This window comes from Symphodus melops, assembly GCF_947650265.1.
Source record: "Symphodus melops genome assembly, chromosome: 1".
In the NCBI taxonomy this organism is placed as follows: Eukaryota; Metazoa; Chordata; class Actinopteri; order Labriformes; family Labridae; genus Symphodus; species Symphodus melops.
Window position 1 is genome coordinate 1,043,014 of NC_136691.1, and position 19,842 is coordinate 1,062,855.

Below are 19,842 nucleotides of genomic sequence, written 5' to 3' on the forward strand. Positions count from 1 at the left end.
TGGCTGCAGCAGCACAGGAAGTCACATACACACCCATTCAAACAGCCTGTTTTTACAGCAGACATGAACATGTTTACAGCCTGCTTCAAAAAACCAAATAGGTGTGATTAGCTCATGTCTCCATCCACACACACTGTACGGGGGGAATGTTTTGATGACTCAGCAGTTTTGATTGGATGAAGGATCAGAGTTATTCACACCCTTCCGCCCTCCAAGGAGTCACGTTTTTCCTGATTTCATGTCAGACGTTGAGCCTCAAACATCCTGAAACTCCATTTCTGTCGTCTCATCGAGGAGAAAAAAAAAAATCAATTGCATATTGGCTCTTTCCAAGCATCGCTCTTGAAATCGAGCGTTTTTCATGCAGCTTCACAGAGCAATTTCCCGCCGGCTGTTTGAGGTTCAGATATCTCCGGGGTGATTCAGCACGGCTCCACAATGCAGCGGCCCGGCTCAGTCCGTCACAGCTCCCGGCCACGGATAAAGACCCGCTCAGCCGGCACGTCTCTGCCCGCTTATCTGTCCGCCTGCGCCCAGGATTGTGGACAGTAAATGTCATGATATTGCAGCGAGCCTCCGTCTGAAAACACGCCTTGATGGAGGAACTTTTATCTGAAAAGCAGCCGGGGTTTTTTTTTTTTGATGTGCTAAATGCTTCCTCACTGGGAGTTGTGTCTGAGCAGGGAAAGATAAAGAAAAGCAGCGATGGAGGCAGGGGGGGGGAAAACATGCAGAGAGGGTCAAAACAAACAGATTCTTCGAAAGAGCAAAGCAGAGGAATAATCCACTCGCTCTTTAGTTATTGGTTTGGACCAAATTAGCATCCAATCACATCAGGGAAGACACAAACGTGGCTCAAGAGACGCTCGTGAAGAAGCTCTGCAGACTATTAACCAGAACATTTAAAATATCAGTGAGGACACACGCACTCGAGCAAGTTCACACATCTGAAGCGTCCTTTAGAATCCTCTTCCTGGCATCAGCGTCGACGTCACGGCTGACGTCAGAGAATCGGCTCAGCGGAGAGAGCGTGCGAGCGATTCAGAAAAAGTCGTATTCACGGCGTCAGAGCTGGAGGAGACGGGCCGTGATTGTGCTGAGGAGGAAATGTTCCGCTCCGTGAAGCGCCGTGTGAACAACCGTCACTCAAACTCAAGAAGAACATGACTTCACTGTTTCACCTTCCTGACTGGATTTGTTTGGCTCAGTGTTTAACTCGACACCTGGGGGGGGAAGGTTCGTCAGGGCGTTTTCACCACCTCGCTCCGGGCGAGTCCTCCACGCTGGCGCTCTCTCTCTCTCTCCCTGACTTCCATCTCTATCCACTGCCTGTTCAGACTGGGCCTCTTGTAAACATGGACCAGGTCGGTTTCTGCTGCCAGCCTCAAGTGGACGCTCAAGGTACTGCAGTTTTTTTTGCACTTTAACGTTTGCTTCCTTTTTCACCACTAGAGGTCGCCACCTTGGCTGTAGGAGCATCCGTCTGGTGGACTTGGACGCTCGTGCCGTGACCTTGAATGTCACAGGTGAAAGCGTGATGCTTAGTTGAGCCATCGACCTCCTGAAGTCGTTCCTTCCTGAGATTTCTGAAAGGATGGAAAAGGAGAGTGCTGGAGAAGAGATTGAATTGTGTCTGACAGTCTGAAGGAGCTCCTGGAGGATCGTTGAAGTGTAACAGCCAGTGGACAAGACGCCGCTTTTGTGAAAGACGGATGTCAAGAGGCGGAGATGAGACGGGTAGATGAGTTAAGTTTGAAGGAGACGAGAAGACGTGCCGACAGGTCGGAGGGATCAGGAGCTTATTAAGGTTCCTGTCTTTGTCGGATAAAAACACTGTTTAACACTTCCTCTGCACGTTTTCAAAGGTGTGTGTGTGTGTGTGTGTGTGTGTGTGTGTGAGTGTGTGTGTGTGTGTGTGTGTGTGTGTGTGTGTGTGTGTGTGTGAGTGTGTGTGTGTGTGTGTGTGTGTGTGTGTGCCATGAGCGCTCTGAGGTGAGCACATTTCCGCAGTCATGCTTTAATTCGTCAGAAACCTGGACGAGCCAGAGGACGAGACGGAGGCGTCACACTGACAGGATCGTGACGAGGACGCGACAGACGGCGAGGGACGAGGACGAGGACACGTGATTTTTTTGTTTTGTTTTTATTTTCTGTGGCGTCTCCGCCGTGTCTCTGATTTGACGCTCTGCAGGATTAAACCCAGGAACGCCCACATAGCTGTCCTCCATCGTCCATATTCACTTCATCCATCATTCCAGAGTCACTCTGGAGTTGATTCATATTCACACCAGAGGGAATGCTTGATTCTGATTGGCTGCAGAGTCTTAATTATATTCCTGATGCAGCTCAAGACCGAGTCCTCACACACGGTCGCTGCTCTGCACCGTGTTTTATTCTGAAAATAAACTTCCTGTCCCGCTCTGTGGTGAGTTGACGCTCCGTGTTCTGACATCCTGTAACAACAGGACGCCGGCCTGACCGAGCTGAGACACACACTCATGATGCAGTTTTCTCTCTGATGATGAATCAGAATGTGCCTGTGAAACGTTCGAGGTGTTGCTCATTAAAATGCAAACATCAGTCTGAACTGCTTCAGCATGTCGCTGATAATCTTCTTTTATTTCCCCCCACAGGGATCAATAACTGTTCATCCCATGTGACCGACGTGTGACCTCCGTCGTCGCTGTAAAAAGAAGAAGTCACCGGGACACTCTCTCGTTAAGTGATTCAGATTTTATCCTCGTCAACGGCGAGATTTAAAAAAAAAGGAAGAGAGGGTTGAATTATTTCTACTCGAAGGTCCTCGGGCGCTAATTTGCAGCCCCGAGTCTCGATTCAGCTCGGACTCTCGTGACACGCAATTTGCAGGAATAATGTAGGAGTGATTATCCTCTGACCCGTCCTCCGCTGAGGAGTACAAACGGCCCATTCTGAATTCATGGCGAGCCATCTGAAAGGAGCGAGCGCGGCGCCGCTGCTGCTGCTGCTGCTGCGGGGGGAACAATGGCGCTGACGTGTTTGATTCTCTGCACGCGGCGGTGAAATTAGAAATGCTGCGTTAAGTGAAAATGTCACGCTAACATCTCTGAGATGTCTCGTCCTCTGCTCGGCGGAGACATGAATGCGTTGGCGCGCTGCAGGTCGAGGCCTCGCTCTTAAAAGGAGCTAATGTAAGAGGAATCAAAGGTCGCCGCAGAGCGCCGTCTAAAAGCACAATAACACATTTACACTCGGAGCCTTTAAGGCGGTTAACTAGCTCGCTTATCCAGAGCGAGACAGAGACACCGAGACCCCGCGTGAGAGGGATTACAAACAAACACCCGGCTGAGGGTCAAAGGTCACAGCTTCATGTTTAGACATCAGGAGAAACACAGAGCTGCATGAAGACGTGCACACTCTGCTTCAGGCTGAAGACCAAGAAGAAGACGAGTTAAACAGCACACGTGGACAAACTGGATCCTGTGGACGCGGGACTGAACTCCTGCTGCACCACGAGGTTGTTCACAGCGAGGCTCGACTTGCTGAGTCACTCGAGTGCACATGTTACCTGTCTCATTCATCTTTTCAAACCCACAGATCACAAGACATACACGAGACCGAGGTGAGACCTCTGGTTCAGGACCGAGACAAGACCAAGAAAGACCATAAAGACTCCTGGTGTTGTGTGCAGGGGGGGGCGTGTCCCGAACTCAGACTGTAACACCGGGAAGGTTGCAGACGTAACAGGAGGATACAAATGAAATGATGAATTCAAATGAGGTTTTTCTTCTCAGCCAATCGATGGTGATCTTGATTTCACATCTGGAACCCCTGCAGTCTGAGACCGGGACGAGCACGTCCGGAGGATCCAGTTTGTGCATATTAGAGTGTCTCAAAGTAGCGTAAAAGTAATTCCCCCTCGTGGGATTGATCAAATAAATCTTCTTCTTCTTCTTTTTTTTTAATGTTGAATAAAGCTGCTCTGCATCGAACTTTCCAGAAACTTGTCTGCAGAGTTTGCAAGAAGAAGTGAAATCGATCTTAATGACAGGAATATTCAGTTTCTCTACATTTTTATTGTTGTTTTTAAATATTGATGGACCCATTTATTATTCAGATATTCATATTGCTGTCTGAATTCAGTCGCAGTGTTTCTGCAGGTTTTATGGTCAAAGTCTGAGCGTCGTCCCCGTGTGACCCTGCAGGGGGCGCTGGAGTCCCCCGTGTGTCCCTGCAGGGGGCGCTGGAGTCCCCCGAGTGTCCCTGCAGGGGGCGCTGGAGTCCCCCCGTGTGTCCCTGCAGGGGGCGCTGGAGTCCCCCGAGTGTCCCTGCAGGGGGCGCTGGAGTCCCCCCGTGTGTCCCTGCAGGGGGCGCTGGAGTACCCCCGTGTGTCCCTGCAGGGGGCGCTGGAGTCCTCTGTGTGTCCCTGCAGGGGGCGCTGGAGTCCTCTGTGTGTCCCTGCAGGGGGCGCCTGTGTTCCTGCAGGGGGCGCTGGAGTCTTCATCCACTCGTTAAATGTGAAGTGATTTGCTGCCCAGGTGGAAAAGTTGTCCATTAATTAGCACGAGAGGGAACCTGAGGAAGGTTCAGGGTTTAACTGGACCAAAGGTCGTGGACGCTCAGACTCTCACCTGGCTGCAGAACAAACTGAGGCTGATATATTTACCTGTTTGTGTTTCCAGCATGTCTCCGCCTCGGGCTGATTCCCTTTCACAGTCTGACGTCGAGCAGCTGTTCCTTCTTTTCTGTCCTGGATCAGAAAGTCAATCAGAATAACCATGACTCAGGGTTTATCCCTCTTTAGGAAAGATGACCTCTAGTGACCTCTGGTCTCGTACCTGGTCTGCCTCAACATATCCCACACCTGCTTCCTCTTCTTCCTGTTTCCATCAGACATGCCAGCCTGTGTGTCCTTCCTGCTGTTAGCGTCGTCTTCTGGTTCCTTCTCTGAACCTCTGCCTGATCACCGATCTCTCTCCGGTTAGAGGAAAAAACCTTTTCCCACCTAATTTACTTGTTTTCGAGCTGAGCTTGCATTCCTGTCTCCTGTCTTACTCCGTCCCGACCCTCGACTGTCACGCAGAGACAAATCCCTCTGAGAGGAGGAGAAGCACAGAAACCAATCTCTGCTCCCAGAGTGGACCGGATTACAAGTCAGCTTGGAGACAGCGAGAGAAGAGAGAGAGGCATTCTGGGAAACAGGAAATCACGACTTAATGATCTGAACTCAAACTTTATACGGCGTCAGGTGAGAGATAAAGACGTCCCATATTAAAATGCTTTCATTATATTAAAGAGTCAAACTATGAAGAGGCTGTTTCAGCGCTGGATCAGCGAGTCAAAGCGAAGGTTGTTATCGCTGACTCATCAAACTCTGATTCTCCTGATCACAGTTTAAACTCTTCTGTCCGTCACCGTGGTGACCAAAGTCGCCTCTCATCCTGAAATCCGGAAACGTCCACATAATGAAATGAAGTCCCGAGTCAAGTGTGGCTGCTGATGAAGTCAGAACAGCGAGGACGCCGTTTCTTATCTGGAGGTGACCAGATAATTAGGTCTTGATCTTGAGATGACTGAAAGTACGTCCGCTCCGGTCTGCCGGGGCGGAGCGAGGCCTCGAGTCGACCCAAGTCTCCAACAAGAAGAGACAATATCAAGCAGTGTTTCGGGATTATTCATTGAGTTGAGCAGATGATGAATTAGCTCGTCGTCACTTTTCTGCTGTAAACTCTTAATAACAGCTGAAAGTGCATGTAAAACAAAAACACAGAAATAAATGCATCAGCTAAGTGTGCAGAAACAAGAAGAGGCTTTATGCACTGTAATCTCCCCTGAGGGTTCATTAAACACTCGAGCTGCTCTGTAGGCATTTATGCTTTATGACAACATCAACATGCACCGTAATTAACGAGCTGATTAAAGGACCTGAATGGCTCAAATGGAGTTTGCAGCCGGAGCTTTAATATGATGTGAAATGAACCCGTCGCCTCCAGCCTATCGAAGCTTCTTTACTCTGCGTGCACCCGTCACACGACATGGTCACATGCAACACAAGCTCCGTTTGGAGGAAGCGGGGTGTCCATGTTTCAAGTCTACCCCCGGGAGGAGACCCCCCCCCTGGGGTAGACCTGAAACCCACCGGAGGGATTATAAATCCGGCCTGAGACGCCTCGGGACCCCCCAGGAGGAGAAGACAGTGTTGACTCACCTGACCTCCGATAAATAAAACGGATCCAGAGGTGATTCTAGAGTCCGGGGGAGGGGGGGGAGGGGGGGGAGGTCCTACAACCTGCATTTATCCCTGAATCATGATTTAGCAGTGGCGCCCCCTGAGGGAGGCTTCCGACTGTCATTGCAACATTTGCACATTTTTGGGCGACTTCCCTGAGAGGCAGAAACCCAGAGAGGACGGTGAGAATCAAACCTCTGCTGTTAATAAGAAAGTAAAGAGATAACACGAGTGACACGTATGAATCTGATGTTATTAAAACTATAATTACTCCCTTTCCTCGCCGCTCAGGTGTTCGTGTCTGCTGTAATAACACGCCTGGTGTCACCACTACACAGCAGCTATTTGTCCGCACACTAATGGTGTTTACAAGCCCCTGATGCACACTCAAATGGTTTTTTAAATCATTTTTTAATTGGCCTTGTTTTCACTCTTTACCACTTTGGCACCTTATCGTGTGTTTTTATTTCAGCCGCGTCTCTCTCTCTCGCCGCCGAATCCAGAGGGACTCGCTGTACGGAGCAATTTCTTCCAAATCACACAGGAGAGCTCTGCTATTAATAAAGTGTGTGTGTGTGTGTGTGTGTGTGTGTTCCTATCAGTGTGAGATCCTCTCTGTGTGTTTAAGGGTTAGGGGATCTGTCAGTCACAGCAGAGCAAATTCACTCTTATGAGACGGCATCGTCCCCCTCCGAGTGTCCTGAAGAGACCGCTCTCTGTCTCCGGTCCGTCTTCCCTCTCGCACTCTTCATGCTTTATCTCAAATCTTCATGAATCCCAGCAGGATCCCACTTTATTTATCTGGGAGCAACAACCAAGCTGCTCGTTCATGCCGCCTCGGTGATTTAGCTCAGTGAAGCAGCAGGTCTAATCTGATCCTGATAACACTTCGCTCTGCTGCACACTCACTCTCTAAGAAGCGTTTAAGAGATCAATAATGAGAAACTGTTAATGCAAAGGTGCAGGGAGGCTTTCCAGCACTGTCCTCTGTTGGTGTTTAATACCACACGCACGCTGCTTGGATTGGTGTGCTGATGGTGCCTGTGTTTCATCAGTCTGACCTCAGGGGATTTAAAGACCACCGTGGGCTTCAGAGAGAGAGAGAGAGAGAGAGAGAGAGAGAGAGAGAGAGCGAGCTGCGTCCGCCCCCCCGGGGACCACGTTTAGATCCTTCCCTGAGCTCTAAGCACTTTGTCACTGACCTGGTGATAGGACGTCGCACAGCGCAGAGGAGAGGAGGATGTTCGGTGTATCTTTATGTCTGGAAGGCAACGTCGTGCAGATGACGAAGCGGGACCTTTGTCGGCTGCAGCAAAGTGAGAATCGGGATGAGGGTGGAGAACCAGGAAGTCTGACGCCACGGGAAAAGATTGATCTCTCCTTTGTGGCTCGGCTTCTGAGTTCCACTTTCTTTGGGACTTGATTAGAACGGCACACAGTGTAGACCAGGACCCTGAAAATAAAACAACCAAATCAACAAAATGGAGATTAACAAGCCTTCCTGGGTGTCCTGAGATAATCATCAATCAATCAATCAATCATAATCAACCATTATTTAATACTAAATCATTCAGAAAGATTCAAATCCTCTCCTCCATGTTCCTCTTACATGTTTGTCTCCAAACCCCCCAGTGATGAGAAAAGTCCATCCTCTCCGTCTTCTGCCTGCTCAAACAGGCCGTTTGGAGATGTTCCCTTCATGACATCACAAAGGGCAGTAGCCCCTCCCCCAGGTGGGTGACACTCCCACAGCTAGGTGTTTGTTCTGCCCTCTGAGTCTGCCTTCTCACCGTAAACAATAGGACATGGAGCCAGAAAGCAGCGAGTACACCCGAGCCCTTCCAGAGAGGGGGCGTGGTCAGACACAGCTCATTTACATATTTAAAGCTACAGACAGAAACAGTCTGTTCTGAGCAGGGCTGAAATAGATGATGTGACCTTTAAAAGAGGGGTTTTAAGGCCAATCAGTGTGGGAGTGAATTCAAATAAAGATGTTTACATGTTTGGTATGAAAACATTTACATATAAATAATATAAGTGATGTAATAAGTGATGTGCATCCTGACTTGAACGAGGGTTCACACTCTGTTTGTATTTCACTGAGTTATCTGTTCTTCCATCTCCTGCTGCAGTCATTATTTGCAGCGTTTCATCTTTATAATCCATTGTGTTTCAAAAGACAATTAGCTCAGTTCAAAGAGCCGACGCAGACATCAGGAGAGAGATTACGGGCTATAATCCTGCTTAATCTTTTTTAATAATTCAATAGAAAAGCCACAAAACCACAAAGTCGCTGGATTAACTTCACTCACTTTTTGTTACATTCGTGTTACAAACAGGAATTTAAGGACAAATCTTCTTGTGTGCACTCAGTGGTCTCACACACACACACACACACACACACACACACACACTGCAGGCCTCCTCCTCTCTGCAGAAACAATCAGCACACACACACACTATCGACCGGCACATTAATTATTCTTACAGCCGTTTCCACCGTCGATCCTCCAACAGACAGAACATTAAGCTCTCGCTGACGTGCAATTACAAAAAAGAAATTGCTCGCTAATGAAGCCAGAAAATATCTGCTGCTAAATAGTCGAGCGCACGCGTCCACTGAGAGCGTTTAAATACACGACACACAATCAGCATCATGTGTCCTTTCTGTTCCAGCGCTCCGAGGACTGAACATCAAATCCTCTACAAGTTCTCACGCAACTGTTAACTCCAATCAAGCAATCTGATTGGACAAGAGGCATCCATGCATGACGATTTTGACCAGAATGGAGTAGATGATGTCACGATGATGTCACAGCAATATGGCCCGCCGAGAAAGGCTGCAGGGTCACTGGAAGTGTGCGACACGCCATGATGTGGACATTAACACTGTTACACGTTTACACGTTCACTCTGCTGTTCTCAGATCAGCACCTGCTCGTCCCGCCCAGCCGGGTGGACACAGCTACTGCATGAACTGCATTAAAGCCCACTGGGATGCAGAGGATTATAAGAGTGCGTGCAGGTGAGGGGGTTGATGTTGTTGTTATTGTTTGAGACAGGAAACATCTCACCTCTATGTTCCTGTGCATGCAGGAGAAACTCACCGGGGGAGGGGGGGGGGGGATGCATGTTTGATTTCTGCAGCAGTCGTCTCGAAGTCGGACAGGCGGACCTCGGAGGCTTCAGATTCCCTCCACCTGGATGCTCCTGCACACGGCACATTGTCATCACACCACGGGCCGGATAATGGCTTTTCAAGTGCTGCTTTTTGCTTCTGTTAGAAACCCGCCTGAAGAGATGTTTTTTTTTTATCAGGAAGGAGGAATGTGACATTTTCCTCCGGATGATCAAATGTTTTTCTCTCTCTCTCAGCAGGTGGTGGAGGGAAACAAGGCTCCTGCTTGTTTTTCCTGCTCTTATGATGACACAGGTGTTTCATGGACGTTTCCCCCCTGAGCCGTTATGTCTTTACGAGAGCTGTCATCGCGAACGACCGCAAAGCGTGACGCTGGAGATGAAGACACAAGGTTTGAGAGCTCCCTCGCCCCGGGCTCCAAACCTCGTCTGTCTGTGGAAACCTTGAGCAGTAGGGAACCATGGGAGGAAATGGATGTCTGGATAAGTACTTGTTGAGAGGCTGATTTGCATGCAGAGTTTTCGGCTTCTGTTTTCAGAGAGCCAGCGGCAAGGAAATATTCTACTCAGCGTGGGTCGGGATAGCAGCCGGGAAATATACCAACATTTCAACCAGCGTGACGATATCACAGCTTCGATGCATCCGAAGCCGAGGATTGGATGAAACATGGAGGTCACTGATTGGTTCCTGACGGCGAGGATTTGAAGCCAAACGATCTTTTTTGATCCATCAAGAAGCAAACAAAGATAGTGAGTGGAGGCGGGCCTTCAGGTGCTTTAAGTTCGAGCAACAACATGGACGCCTCTTATATGAGAAACAAAGAGTTTATAAATGATCAGGTCGCTCCAGAGCGAGTGAAGCAGATTTGTGATTTCATCTAAAAGAGTGGAGCCTTTAATTCATCCTTTGATTCCTCTCTCTCTGAATCACCGGAGAATACCAAACGCCTTCAATAAAATCCACGCTTAATGACGTGACGTTTCTTTTATCTTCATTTTCTTGATAGATGAAGATCATGAGTGAGAGGAGCTCGGGGATGTTTGACAGAAATATAACCTCACAGAGTCTCTGCGATTGGGAAGTCACTTTTTTTTTTTCGTGCCTCCTGGCTCCGCCCCTTTCTACCTGAAGGCAACAGAGAGTGGAGATTTACAAGCACTGACAGAGGGGGGTCAAGAGTCGTCACGGTAACAGGTGAACAGGACGCTCCTTTTCTTAAATGATGACCTCTCACTGAGCTCAGCCTGTGAGGAGTTTGTGATGAACACTCAGCATTTAAATGACGTGAATGTTTCAGCGCGGAGGTGAAGAGATGAAGGTGTGCAGCTATGATTGCAAATAATCCTCTTTCTCGTTCTCGGGGGGGATAAATTGTCCTCCTCTCACAGATTCTCATTCAGACATTTGAGAAGTTTCACAGCCTTTTAAGCGTCTGCCGAACCAAACAGAATCATCCATTCCACATTCCTGTTAGCCTGTCACCGCATTAGCCACGCTAACGTTTACATAATTGCCTGTCGTCTCCGTCGGCGGACTGAAAAACGGCACAGATTGATAACGTGGAAATGAAAACGAGCATGAAGGGAGACGGAGAGCAACAGAGCGACCGTCCCCGCTGACTCCTCTGTGTGTGTGTGTGTGTGTGTGTGTGTGTGTGTGTGTGTGTGTGTGTGTGTGACTCACATAAAAGTGAGGCCGATCCCCCCTCCTCCACTCGCCCAACATTTCATCATGCACGCTCTGCTCTGTTTGGACTGAACCGTGTCCAAGTGCATCATTTCAATCATCAGTCCTGGAATAAATGCTTCCCTGCTTCCAGAGTCAGCGAGACGAATCGAAGGAGAAAACTCCAAACAAACATTGTGCTGATGAAATCTTCCCTCAGAAGTGACGATAAAATCACATCTGACATTTTCACACATAATCAGCCTGAACATTGTAGATACATTTTGCTGTAAACAGACCCCGTGCTGACCCACAAAGATTCACACTGAACGCAAGAACAAAGCATCCGCATGCCAAATGTTGAATTTCAAACGCATCATTGTCATGCAACGCGCCGCTCTCCTGACCACCCGTTGCCTAGGGGATATACTGCACGTATAAATCTGACGAAAGCACACTTTCCCACATCTGCCGCCACACTTTCATCTCCACTCCTGCAATCTATGGGAAGCCAGAATCTGCTTGATAAAACATTTCCATCTTTTCACATGATAATTGATCCTCATGCATTGCGGAGTGATTCTCTGGGAGCCCTGCAGGCTCGACTGCAGCTTCACGACAAACGGCGAGGCCTCCTTATGAAACCCCCCTTCTCTTCCTGTGATTCATTATTCACCTGGAGATGAAACGTGCTGCTCCTACACATGTCACACAGCCCGAGCAGGCGGGCACTCTGAATCCAAGTCACATCTGCAGCCTGCAGTCGAGCCGCTCTCAGGGAGAAGAAAGGCTCTTATCGAGCAGATAAAATTCATCAGATGGACGTCTGAGCGGCGCCGTCGCCACTGAAGGTTTGTATGAAAAACCTTGAGAACACAAAGAAAGCAGGAGCCGGCGGTGAAGCACTGATTTTCTTTTCTTTTTTTTTTACATTTCAGCTCTACAATAGGAGAAAAACACAACACATTAGAACACATCAGTCAAACATTCCCGCACAAAGCTGGGCTGCAGACAGCAGGCAGGACATCAAGGCCGAGTCCCTCGTGATGCTTCTTTAACCTCAGAATACCTGAGCAGCTTTGTGAAAAGTTTGAGCTGTCCAAGGCCTCCAGAGGGTTTCAAGATAAAAGTCTTTTCTTTAAATAATATCATGTAACCCACAGTTGGAGGCATTTCTGAACAGCATGAAAATCCAAATCTTTCATGAAGAGTCAGAGGTTCAAACCTGGAGACAATGAAACACTGGAAGTGTGAGGGGAGCAATGTTCACCTGTGTTCACAACCAGGTAGGGTGAACTCCTCTCACTTGCATGCTGTAACAAAGTGCCTGAAACCTGTAGAAACCTCTCACTCTCTTCTTCCAGCACTGGAGAGCAGCCGTCCCCTGGCAGCCCTGCAGCGTTCTGCCCCCCTGAAGGAGAGCTGTCCAATCAGAAGAAAGGAGGCACGTGGAGGCGGGCCTTAAAGAGACAGCAACTGGAACAAACTGTTTGCAGGCAGAGGCTGATATGAGGGTTTTTACTAACAACAGTATCAGATCGCATATTTATATATAAAAAAATATATTAAATAAATTATATATCAATATATAATTTTTTTTTCCTGCAAATCATGTAAAAAATGACTTTACAATAGTTGGCTGTAAACAAGATATACAATATAATCCTGTATGTCTGCAGTTAACAGTAAAGAGCTGGCAGGTAGATAACGTAATGTTATAGGATGAATAGTGTGAAGAACTTTACAGCAGTGGGCTGTAAATCAGAATTACAGATGCCAGCTATATTCTGTAATTATAAATGATTTAAAAGTCTAATAAAGTTAAAATAAATACAGCACTATTCACTTTAGGATGTTACTAAAACTTCTCATAGTTTACAATAGAAAGGCACTTTAGAAAATGTGATTGATTTTATGACTGAGCAAACAAAACAAACAAACTGTCTTTAAAAATATGCATCACAACATTTAGGTAAGAAAATGTGTAGTAGGTCCGTTGCCAATGCGAGCTAAGCTTCATTAGACCTTTTTAAAAAGTCCTGTCTCCAGCATGGAGACATGTTGACTGTAGGAGACGTCTTCAGGACGATAACATCTGTCTGAACTTTAAGGACTGCAGACGAGCTCAGAAACAAGAAAGCCTCCGATTCAAACAAGAGTTCATCCCCAACAATCTGACATGAGAAGTGTTTTTAAAAGAGAAATGTAAACAAGTCTCTCTCTCTCTCACACACTCACTCACACACACACACACACACACACACACACATGCACAAACACACAAACATCACTCCTCTTCCTGTAATGAGTCATAGTTTGATCAGCCCTCCCTCTTCTTCCTGCTCTCACACACAGCCTGCTGCACCCTGTCCTCATATTACCTGGTTCCCTCCCCTTCAGATCTACAGTCTATAGTTGGGTGTAACCAACAAGAGCTGCACAGTCACATGCACAGTCACATGCACAGTCACATGCACAGACATGCTTAGTGGATAACAGGTGAAACTTGTTTCAGTTATGAGGAAGTGAATCTCACACAGTCGTTGTTACAGAGAGGAGAAATGGCGCAGAAAGGAGTTCAGCTGGACCGGGAATCCTTCTCTTGTTCCATCTGTCTGGATCTCCTGAAGGATCCGAGGACTCTTACCTGTGGACACAGCTACTGCATGAACTGTATTAAAGGCCACTGGAATACACAGGATTATAAGGCAGTCTATACCTGTCCTCAGTGCAGCGAGGACTTCATACCGAGGCCTGTCCTAAAGAAAAACACCATGTTGGCAGATTTAGTGAAGAAGCTGAAGAAGACTGGACTCCAAGCTGCTCCTGCTGATCACTGCTATGCTGGATCTGAAGACGTGGCCTGTGATGTCTGCACCGGGAGGAAACTGAAAGCCTGTAAGTCCTGTCTGCAGTGTCTGGCCTCTTACTGTCAGAATCACCTCCAGCCTCATTATGAACTACCTGTCTTTAAGAAACACAAGCTGGTGGAGCCGTCCAAGAAGCTCCAGGAGAACGTGTGCTCTCGTCATGATGAGGTGATGAAGATGTTCTGTCGTACTGATCAGCAGTCTATCTGTCTCATCTGTTTAATGGACCAACACAAAGGTCATGAAACAGTCTCAGCTGCAGCAGAAAGGAGCGAGAAGCAGAGAGAGCTCGAGGTGAGTCGACTAAACACCCAGCAGAGAATCCAGGACGGAGAGAAAGATGTGAAGCTGCTCCAACAGGAGGTGGAGGCTATCAATGGCTCTGCTGATAAAACAGTGAGGAACAGTGAGAAGATGTTCACTGAGCTGATCCGTCTCATGGAGAAAAGACTCTCTGATGTGACGCAGCAGGTCAGATCCCAGCAGCAAACTGCAGTGAGTCGAGTCAGAGAGCGCCAGGAGAAGCTGGAGCAGGAGATCACTGAGCTGAAGAGGAAAGACGCTGAGATGGAGAAGCTGTTACACACACAGGACCACATCCAGTTTCTACAGGACTACCCCTCAGTGTCAGCACTCAGTGAATCTACACACTCATCCAGCATCAAGATCCGTCCTCTCAGGTACTTTGAGGACGTGACAGCAGCTGTGTCAGAAGTCAGAGATAAACTACAGGACGTCCTGACAGACAAATGGACAAACGTCTCACAGACACTGACTGAAGTGGATGTTTTACTGTCAGAACCAGAACCAGAACCAGAGCCCAAGACCAGAGCTGAGTTCTTAAAATATTCATGTGACATCACACTGGATCCAAACACAGTAAACACACGGCTGTTATTATCTGATGGGAACAGAAAAGCAACATTTACAGGTCAGATCCAGTATTATTCTAGACACCCAGACAGATTCACTGGACGGTCTCAGGTCCTGAGTAAAGAGAGTCTGACTGGACGTTGTTACTGGGAGGTGGAGAGGAGAGGAAGAGAAGTTCATGTAGCAGTCGCATACAAGAATATCAGCAGAGCAGGAGATGAGTGTGTGTTTGGACGTAATGACAAATCTTGGATGTTAGATTGTTCCAACAACAGGTATAACTTTTATTACAACACAGTCAGGACTCCTCTCTCAGGTCCTCAGTCCTCCAGAGTAGGAGTGTACCTGGATCACAGAGCAGGTATTCTGTCCTTCTACAGCATCTCTGAAACCATGACTCTCCTCCACAGAGTCCAGACCACATTCACTCAGCCTCTACATGCTGGACTCGGGGTTTTCTGGGGTTTTGATGGCGACTCTGCTGAGTTGTGTAAACTGAAATAGACAGAAGTCTTTAAGGAGACAGATGTTTGACTTTCTGTGTTTGAAATCTTCAACTTGATTTTTATCCATGCTCGTTGCTGAGATCTGATGGTCGTCACCTGTCAATCAAACTTTATGGGCGGTACTTTGACCTCTTCTCGTCTGTTCTGTAAATGTTTGAGCGTCTTTAAGTGACGCTCCTTCCTGTGTCTGTTTAGCCGTGGACTCTTTCACTGCTCACCGTGACTTTTGTTCACCTGAACTGACATTTCTCTGTGTGAAAATGATGACTTGTGTTCATACATTTATATGCTGTTGTTTCTGTTCTGATTCAGAGTCTGAAGAGAGAGAGAGAGAGAGAGAGAGAGAGAGAGAGAGAGAGAGAGGGAGAGAGAGAGAGAGAGAGAGAGAGAGAGAGAGAGAGAGAGAGAGAGAGAGAGAGAGAGAGCAGCAAACTTTTCTTTCATGCTGATTTTCTCTTCTCACCACTTTGTACATTTGTATAAAATCTATCAAATCCCACTTAAAGAAAGGAGTTAGTCAGAATAAATGTTGGTGTTCATATTCAAAGTGATGTAAAAATGTCCTCTGAGGTGTTTTCAAAATGTAATCGTCCTGATGAAATCAATAAGGAGATAAATCCTGGTTTAGATTCTGATCAAACAAAGTGATTGTGTGGATGAAGTGAATGTGTTCATGAAATGATTGAAGGAGAGACATTGAACACACTTTACTGATTTGATGTGTGAACAAGCTGAAGTTTGACATCCTGAATAAACTCACATGAACTCAACCTTTTCTTCTTTGTCTTCATTACAAACTACAGAAGAATATTTCCTGACAGTTAAAAACATACAAACCCATATTAAATCAATATTATGAGATAAAAAGTTTGTCCTGCGGTGTCTGGGTGGAGGTCAAGGGTCTCGGCCCCGCCTCCCCTGGGCACCCTGTGATGGTGCCCCTGATGGCCGCGGCCGATCTGCCACTCTCGATGCAGACGGCTCCTCTTTGGCGTTTACTTACCTGGTTCATCCGTACTCAGCCTTCTGTCCATATCATTGATGCTGGTGTGTGTGTGTGTGTGTGTGTGTGTTTAGGTCTGTGCGTGTGTGTTGGAGCGTGGGGTGACTGTGTGAGTATGAGTGTGATACTGTTTGTATGCGTGGGGGGTGGGGGGAGGGTGGGAATGATTTTAATGTGATTTTAATGTGATGTTAACATGTAAAGCACTTTGTGCTACTTTTAAAAAGTATGAAAAGCGCTTTATAAATAAAGTTTGATTTGATTTGATTTGATAAGACTGTACAACACTTCACTGTCACGGCAGGGAAGAAGCACACGGTGAACCCTGGACTCATTTTTCAATTTTTTTTTCTCACTCCTCATCTGCACTGCTGACCTCAGAGTCAGCCCCCAGTTGGACACTTTAATGCATATTGATAGGCACCTTACTGAGCACTGGTCACTTTAATGATAATCACCCTAATCATGTCTGGTTTCATCCAACTGTTGTGTTATGCTACATCTGTAATGGTTGACATGATCACCCTAACTAGGTCAAATTTCACTCTATTGTCTTCAACACTTAATGCTAATCTGCTCCTCAATAGTTGGGTACTTTAATGACAATCACCCTAATCACTCCTGGTTTCACCTTATTGTTTTGGACACTTAATGCTAATCACTGCTCCTTTATGTTGCTGAGCACTTTAATGGTCCAGTCTGCATTGCTGCATTGACTGTTTAATGACTGTACTCACACCTCTGGCACTACCTCAAACACCTCTGTACATGCACATGTAACTAGTTTCTAGAAGGTCAGCACTTTGTTTCTAAGGCTCTTTAACTGTTTACAGGTCTCTTTTAATCAGCACGTTTCTCTCTCCTCACAGGTTATGTACATTATGCTATATAAGTTTAAGTCTAATGCTAATGCTAACTGCACAGGTTTAACTTGTAATTATGTTTACTCTTAGTCACATAGGGGCTGCTAAATCTTGTTTGGGGGATTAATGTATAGAGAGGGAGGGGGGACAGCGGGTGTGTATTGTAACTAATGTCTTGTGTCCTGCCTGTCTGTATACTGCTACTGGATGCCTTGAATTTCCCTCGGGATCAATAAAGTATCTATCTATCTATCTATCTATCTATCTATCTATCTATCTATCTATCTATCTATCTATCTATCTATCTATCTATCTATCTATCTATCTATCTATCTATCTATCTATCTATCTATCTATATCTATCTAGATTGTGGTTGATGTGGTGGTCTGACAGATGTGTAGATTGTGGTTGATGTGGTGGTCTGACATACGTGTAGATTGTGGTTGATGTGGTGGTCTGACAGATGTGTAGATTGTGGTTGATGTGGTGGTCTGACAGATGTGTAGATTGTGGTTGATGTGGTGGTCCTGACATACGTGTAGATTGTGGTTGATGTGGTGGTCTGACAGATGTGTAGATTGTGGTTGATGTGGTGGTCTGACAGATGTGTAGATTGTGGTTGTTGTGGTGGTCTGACAGATGTGTAGATTGTGGTTGATGTGGTGGTCTGACAGATGTGTAGATTGTGGTTGATGTGGTGGTCAGACAGATGTGTAGATTGTGGTTGATGTGGTGGTCTGACAGATGTGTAGATTGTGGTTGATGTGGTGGTCTGACAGATGTGGTAGATTGTGGTTGATGTGGTGGTCTGACAGATGTGTAGATTGTGGTTGATGTGGTGGTCTGACAGATGTCAGAACACATCAGTCAAACATTCCTGCACAAAGCTGGGCTGCAGACAGCAGGCAGGACATCAAGGGCCGAGTCCCTCGTGATGCTTCTTAAACCTCAGAATACCTGAGCAGCTTTGTGAAAAGTTCGAGCTGTCCAAGGCCTCCAGAGGGTTTCAAGATAAAAGTCTTTTCTTTAAATAATATCATGTAACCCACAGTTGGAGGCATTTATGAACAGCATGAAAATCCAAATCTTTCATGAAGAGTCAGAGGTTCAAACCTGGAGACAATGAAACACTGGAAGTGTGAGGGGAGCAATGTTCACCTGTGTTCACAACCAGGTCGGGTGAACTCCTCTCACTTGCATGCTGTAACAAAGTGCCTTGAAACCTGTAAGAAACCTCTCACTCTCTTCTTCCAGCACTGGAGAGCAGCCGTCCCCTGGCAGCCCTGCAGCGTTCTGCCCCCCTGAAGGAGAGCTGTCCAATCAGAAGAAAGGAAGCACGTGGAGGCGGGCCTTAAAGAGACAGCAACTGAAGAAACTGTTTGCAGGCAGAGGCTGTATGAGGGTTTTTACTGACAACAGTATCAGATAGCATATTTATATATAAAAAATATATTAAATAAATTATATATATATATATATATATATATATATATATATATATATATATATATATGCTGCAAATCATGTTAAAAATGACTTTACAATAGTGGCTGTAAACAAGAAATACAACATAATCCTGCATGTCTACAGTTAACAGTAAGGAGCTGGCAGGTAGATAATGTAATGTTATAGTATGAATAGTGTGAAGAACTTTACAGTAGTGTGGCTGTAAATCAGAATTACAGATTCCAGCTATATTCTGTAATTATAAATGATTTAAAAGTCTAATAAAGTTAAAATAAATACAGCACTATTCACTTTAGGATGTTACTAAAACTTCTCACAGTTTACAATAGAAAGGCACTTTAGAAAATGTGATTGATTTTATGACTGAGCAAACAAAACAAACAAACTGTCTTTAAAAAATATGCATCACAACATCTAGGGAAGAAAATGTGTAGTAGGTCTGTTGCCAATGCGAGCTAAGCTTCATTAGACCTTTTAAAAAAGTCCTGTCTCCAGCATGGAGACTTGTTGACTGCAGGAGACGTCTTCAGGACGATCTGTCTGAACTTTAAGGACTGCAGACGAGCTCAGAAACAAGAAAGCCTCCGATTCAAACAAGAGTTCATCCCCAACAATCTGACATGAGGAAGTGTTTTTATAAAGAGAAATGTAAACAAGTCTCTCTCTCTCACTCACACAGACACACACCACACACACAACACACACACACACACACACACACACACACGCACACACACACAAACATCACTCCTCTTACTGTAATGAGTCATAGTTTGATCAGCCCTCCCTCTTCTCCTGCTCTCACACACAGCCTGCAGCACCCTGTCCCTCACATTTCCTGGTTCCCTCCCCTTCATATCTACAGTTTATAGTTGGTGTAACAAGAGCTGCACAGTCACATGCACAGTCACATGCTTAGTAGATCAGAGGTGAAACTTGTTTCAGTTATGAGGAAGAGAATCTCACAACAGTCGTTGTTACAGAGAGGAGAAATGGCGCAGAAAGGAGTTCAGCTGGACCGGAAATCCTTCTCTTGTTCCATCTGTCTGGATCTCCTGAAGGATCCGAGGACTCTTAGCTGTGGACACAGCTACTGCATGAACTGTATTAAAGGCCACAGGGATGCAGAGGATTATAAGGCAGTCTATACCTGTCCTCAGTGCAGAGAGGAATTCATACCGAGGCCTGTCCTGAAGAAAAACACCATATTGGCAGATTAGTGGAGAAGCTGAAGAAGACTGGACTCC

The 19,842-nt window shown here is 46.4% G+C and overlaps 1 protein-coding gene across 1 annotated transcript; it reads left to right on the forward strand.

Annotated features, from left to right (window-relative positions):
* Positions 1-438: 438 nt before the first annotated feature.
* Positions 439-16,031, forward strand: LOC306832007 (tripartite motif-containing protein 16-like; the record flags this gene model as incomplete). The annotated part of the gene is made up of 4 exons (XM_079356365.1): positions 439-548; positions 9,135-9,233; positions 12,377-12,460; positions 13,528-16,031. 4 exons carry the CDS (start codon positions 439-441, stop codon positions 15,257-15,259), a joined length of 2,025 nt encoding a protein of 674 aa, XP_079212491.1. The 3' UTR covers positions 15,260-16,031.
* Positions 16,032-19,842: the final 3,811 nt, after the last annotated feature.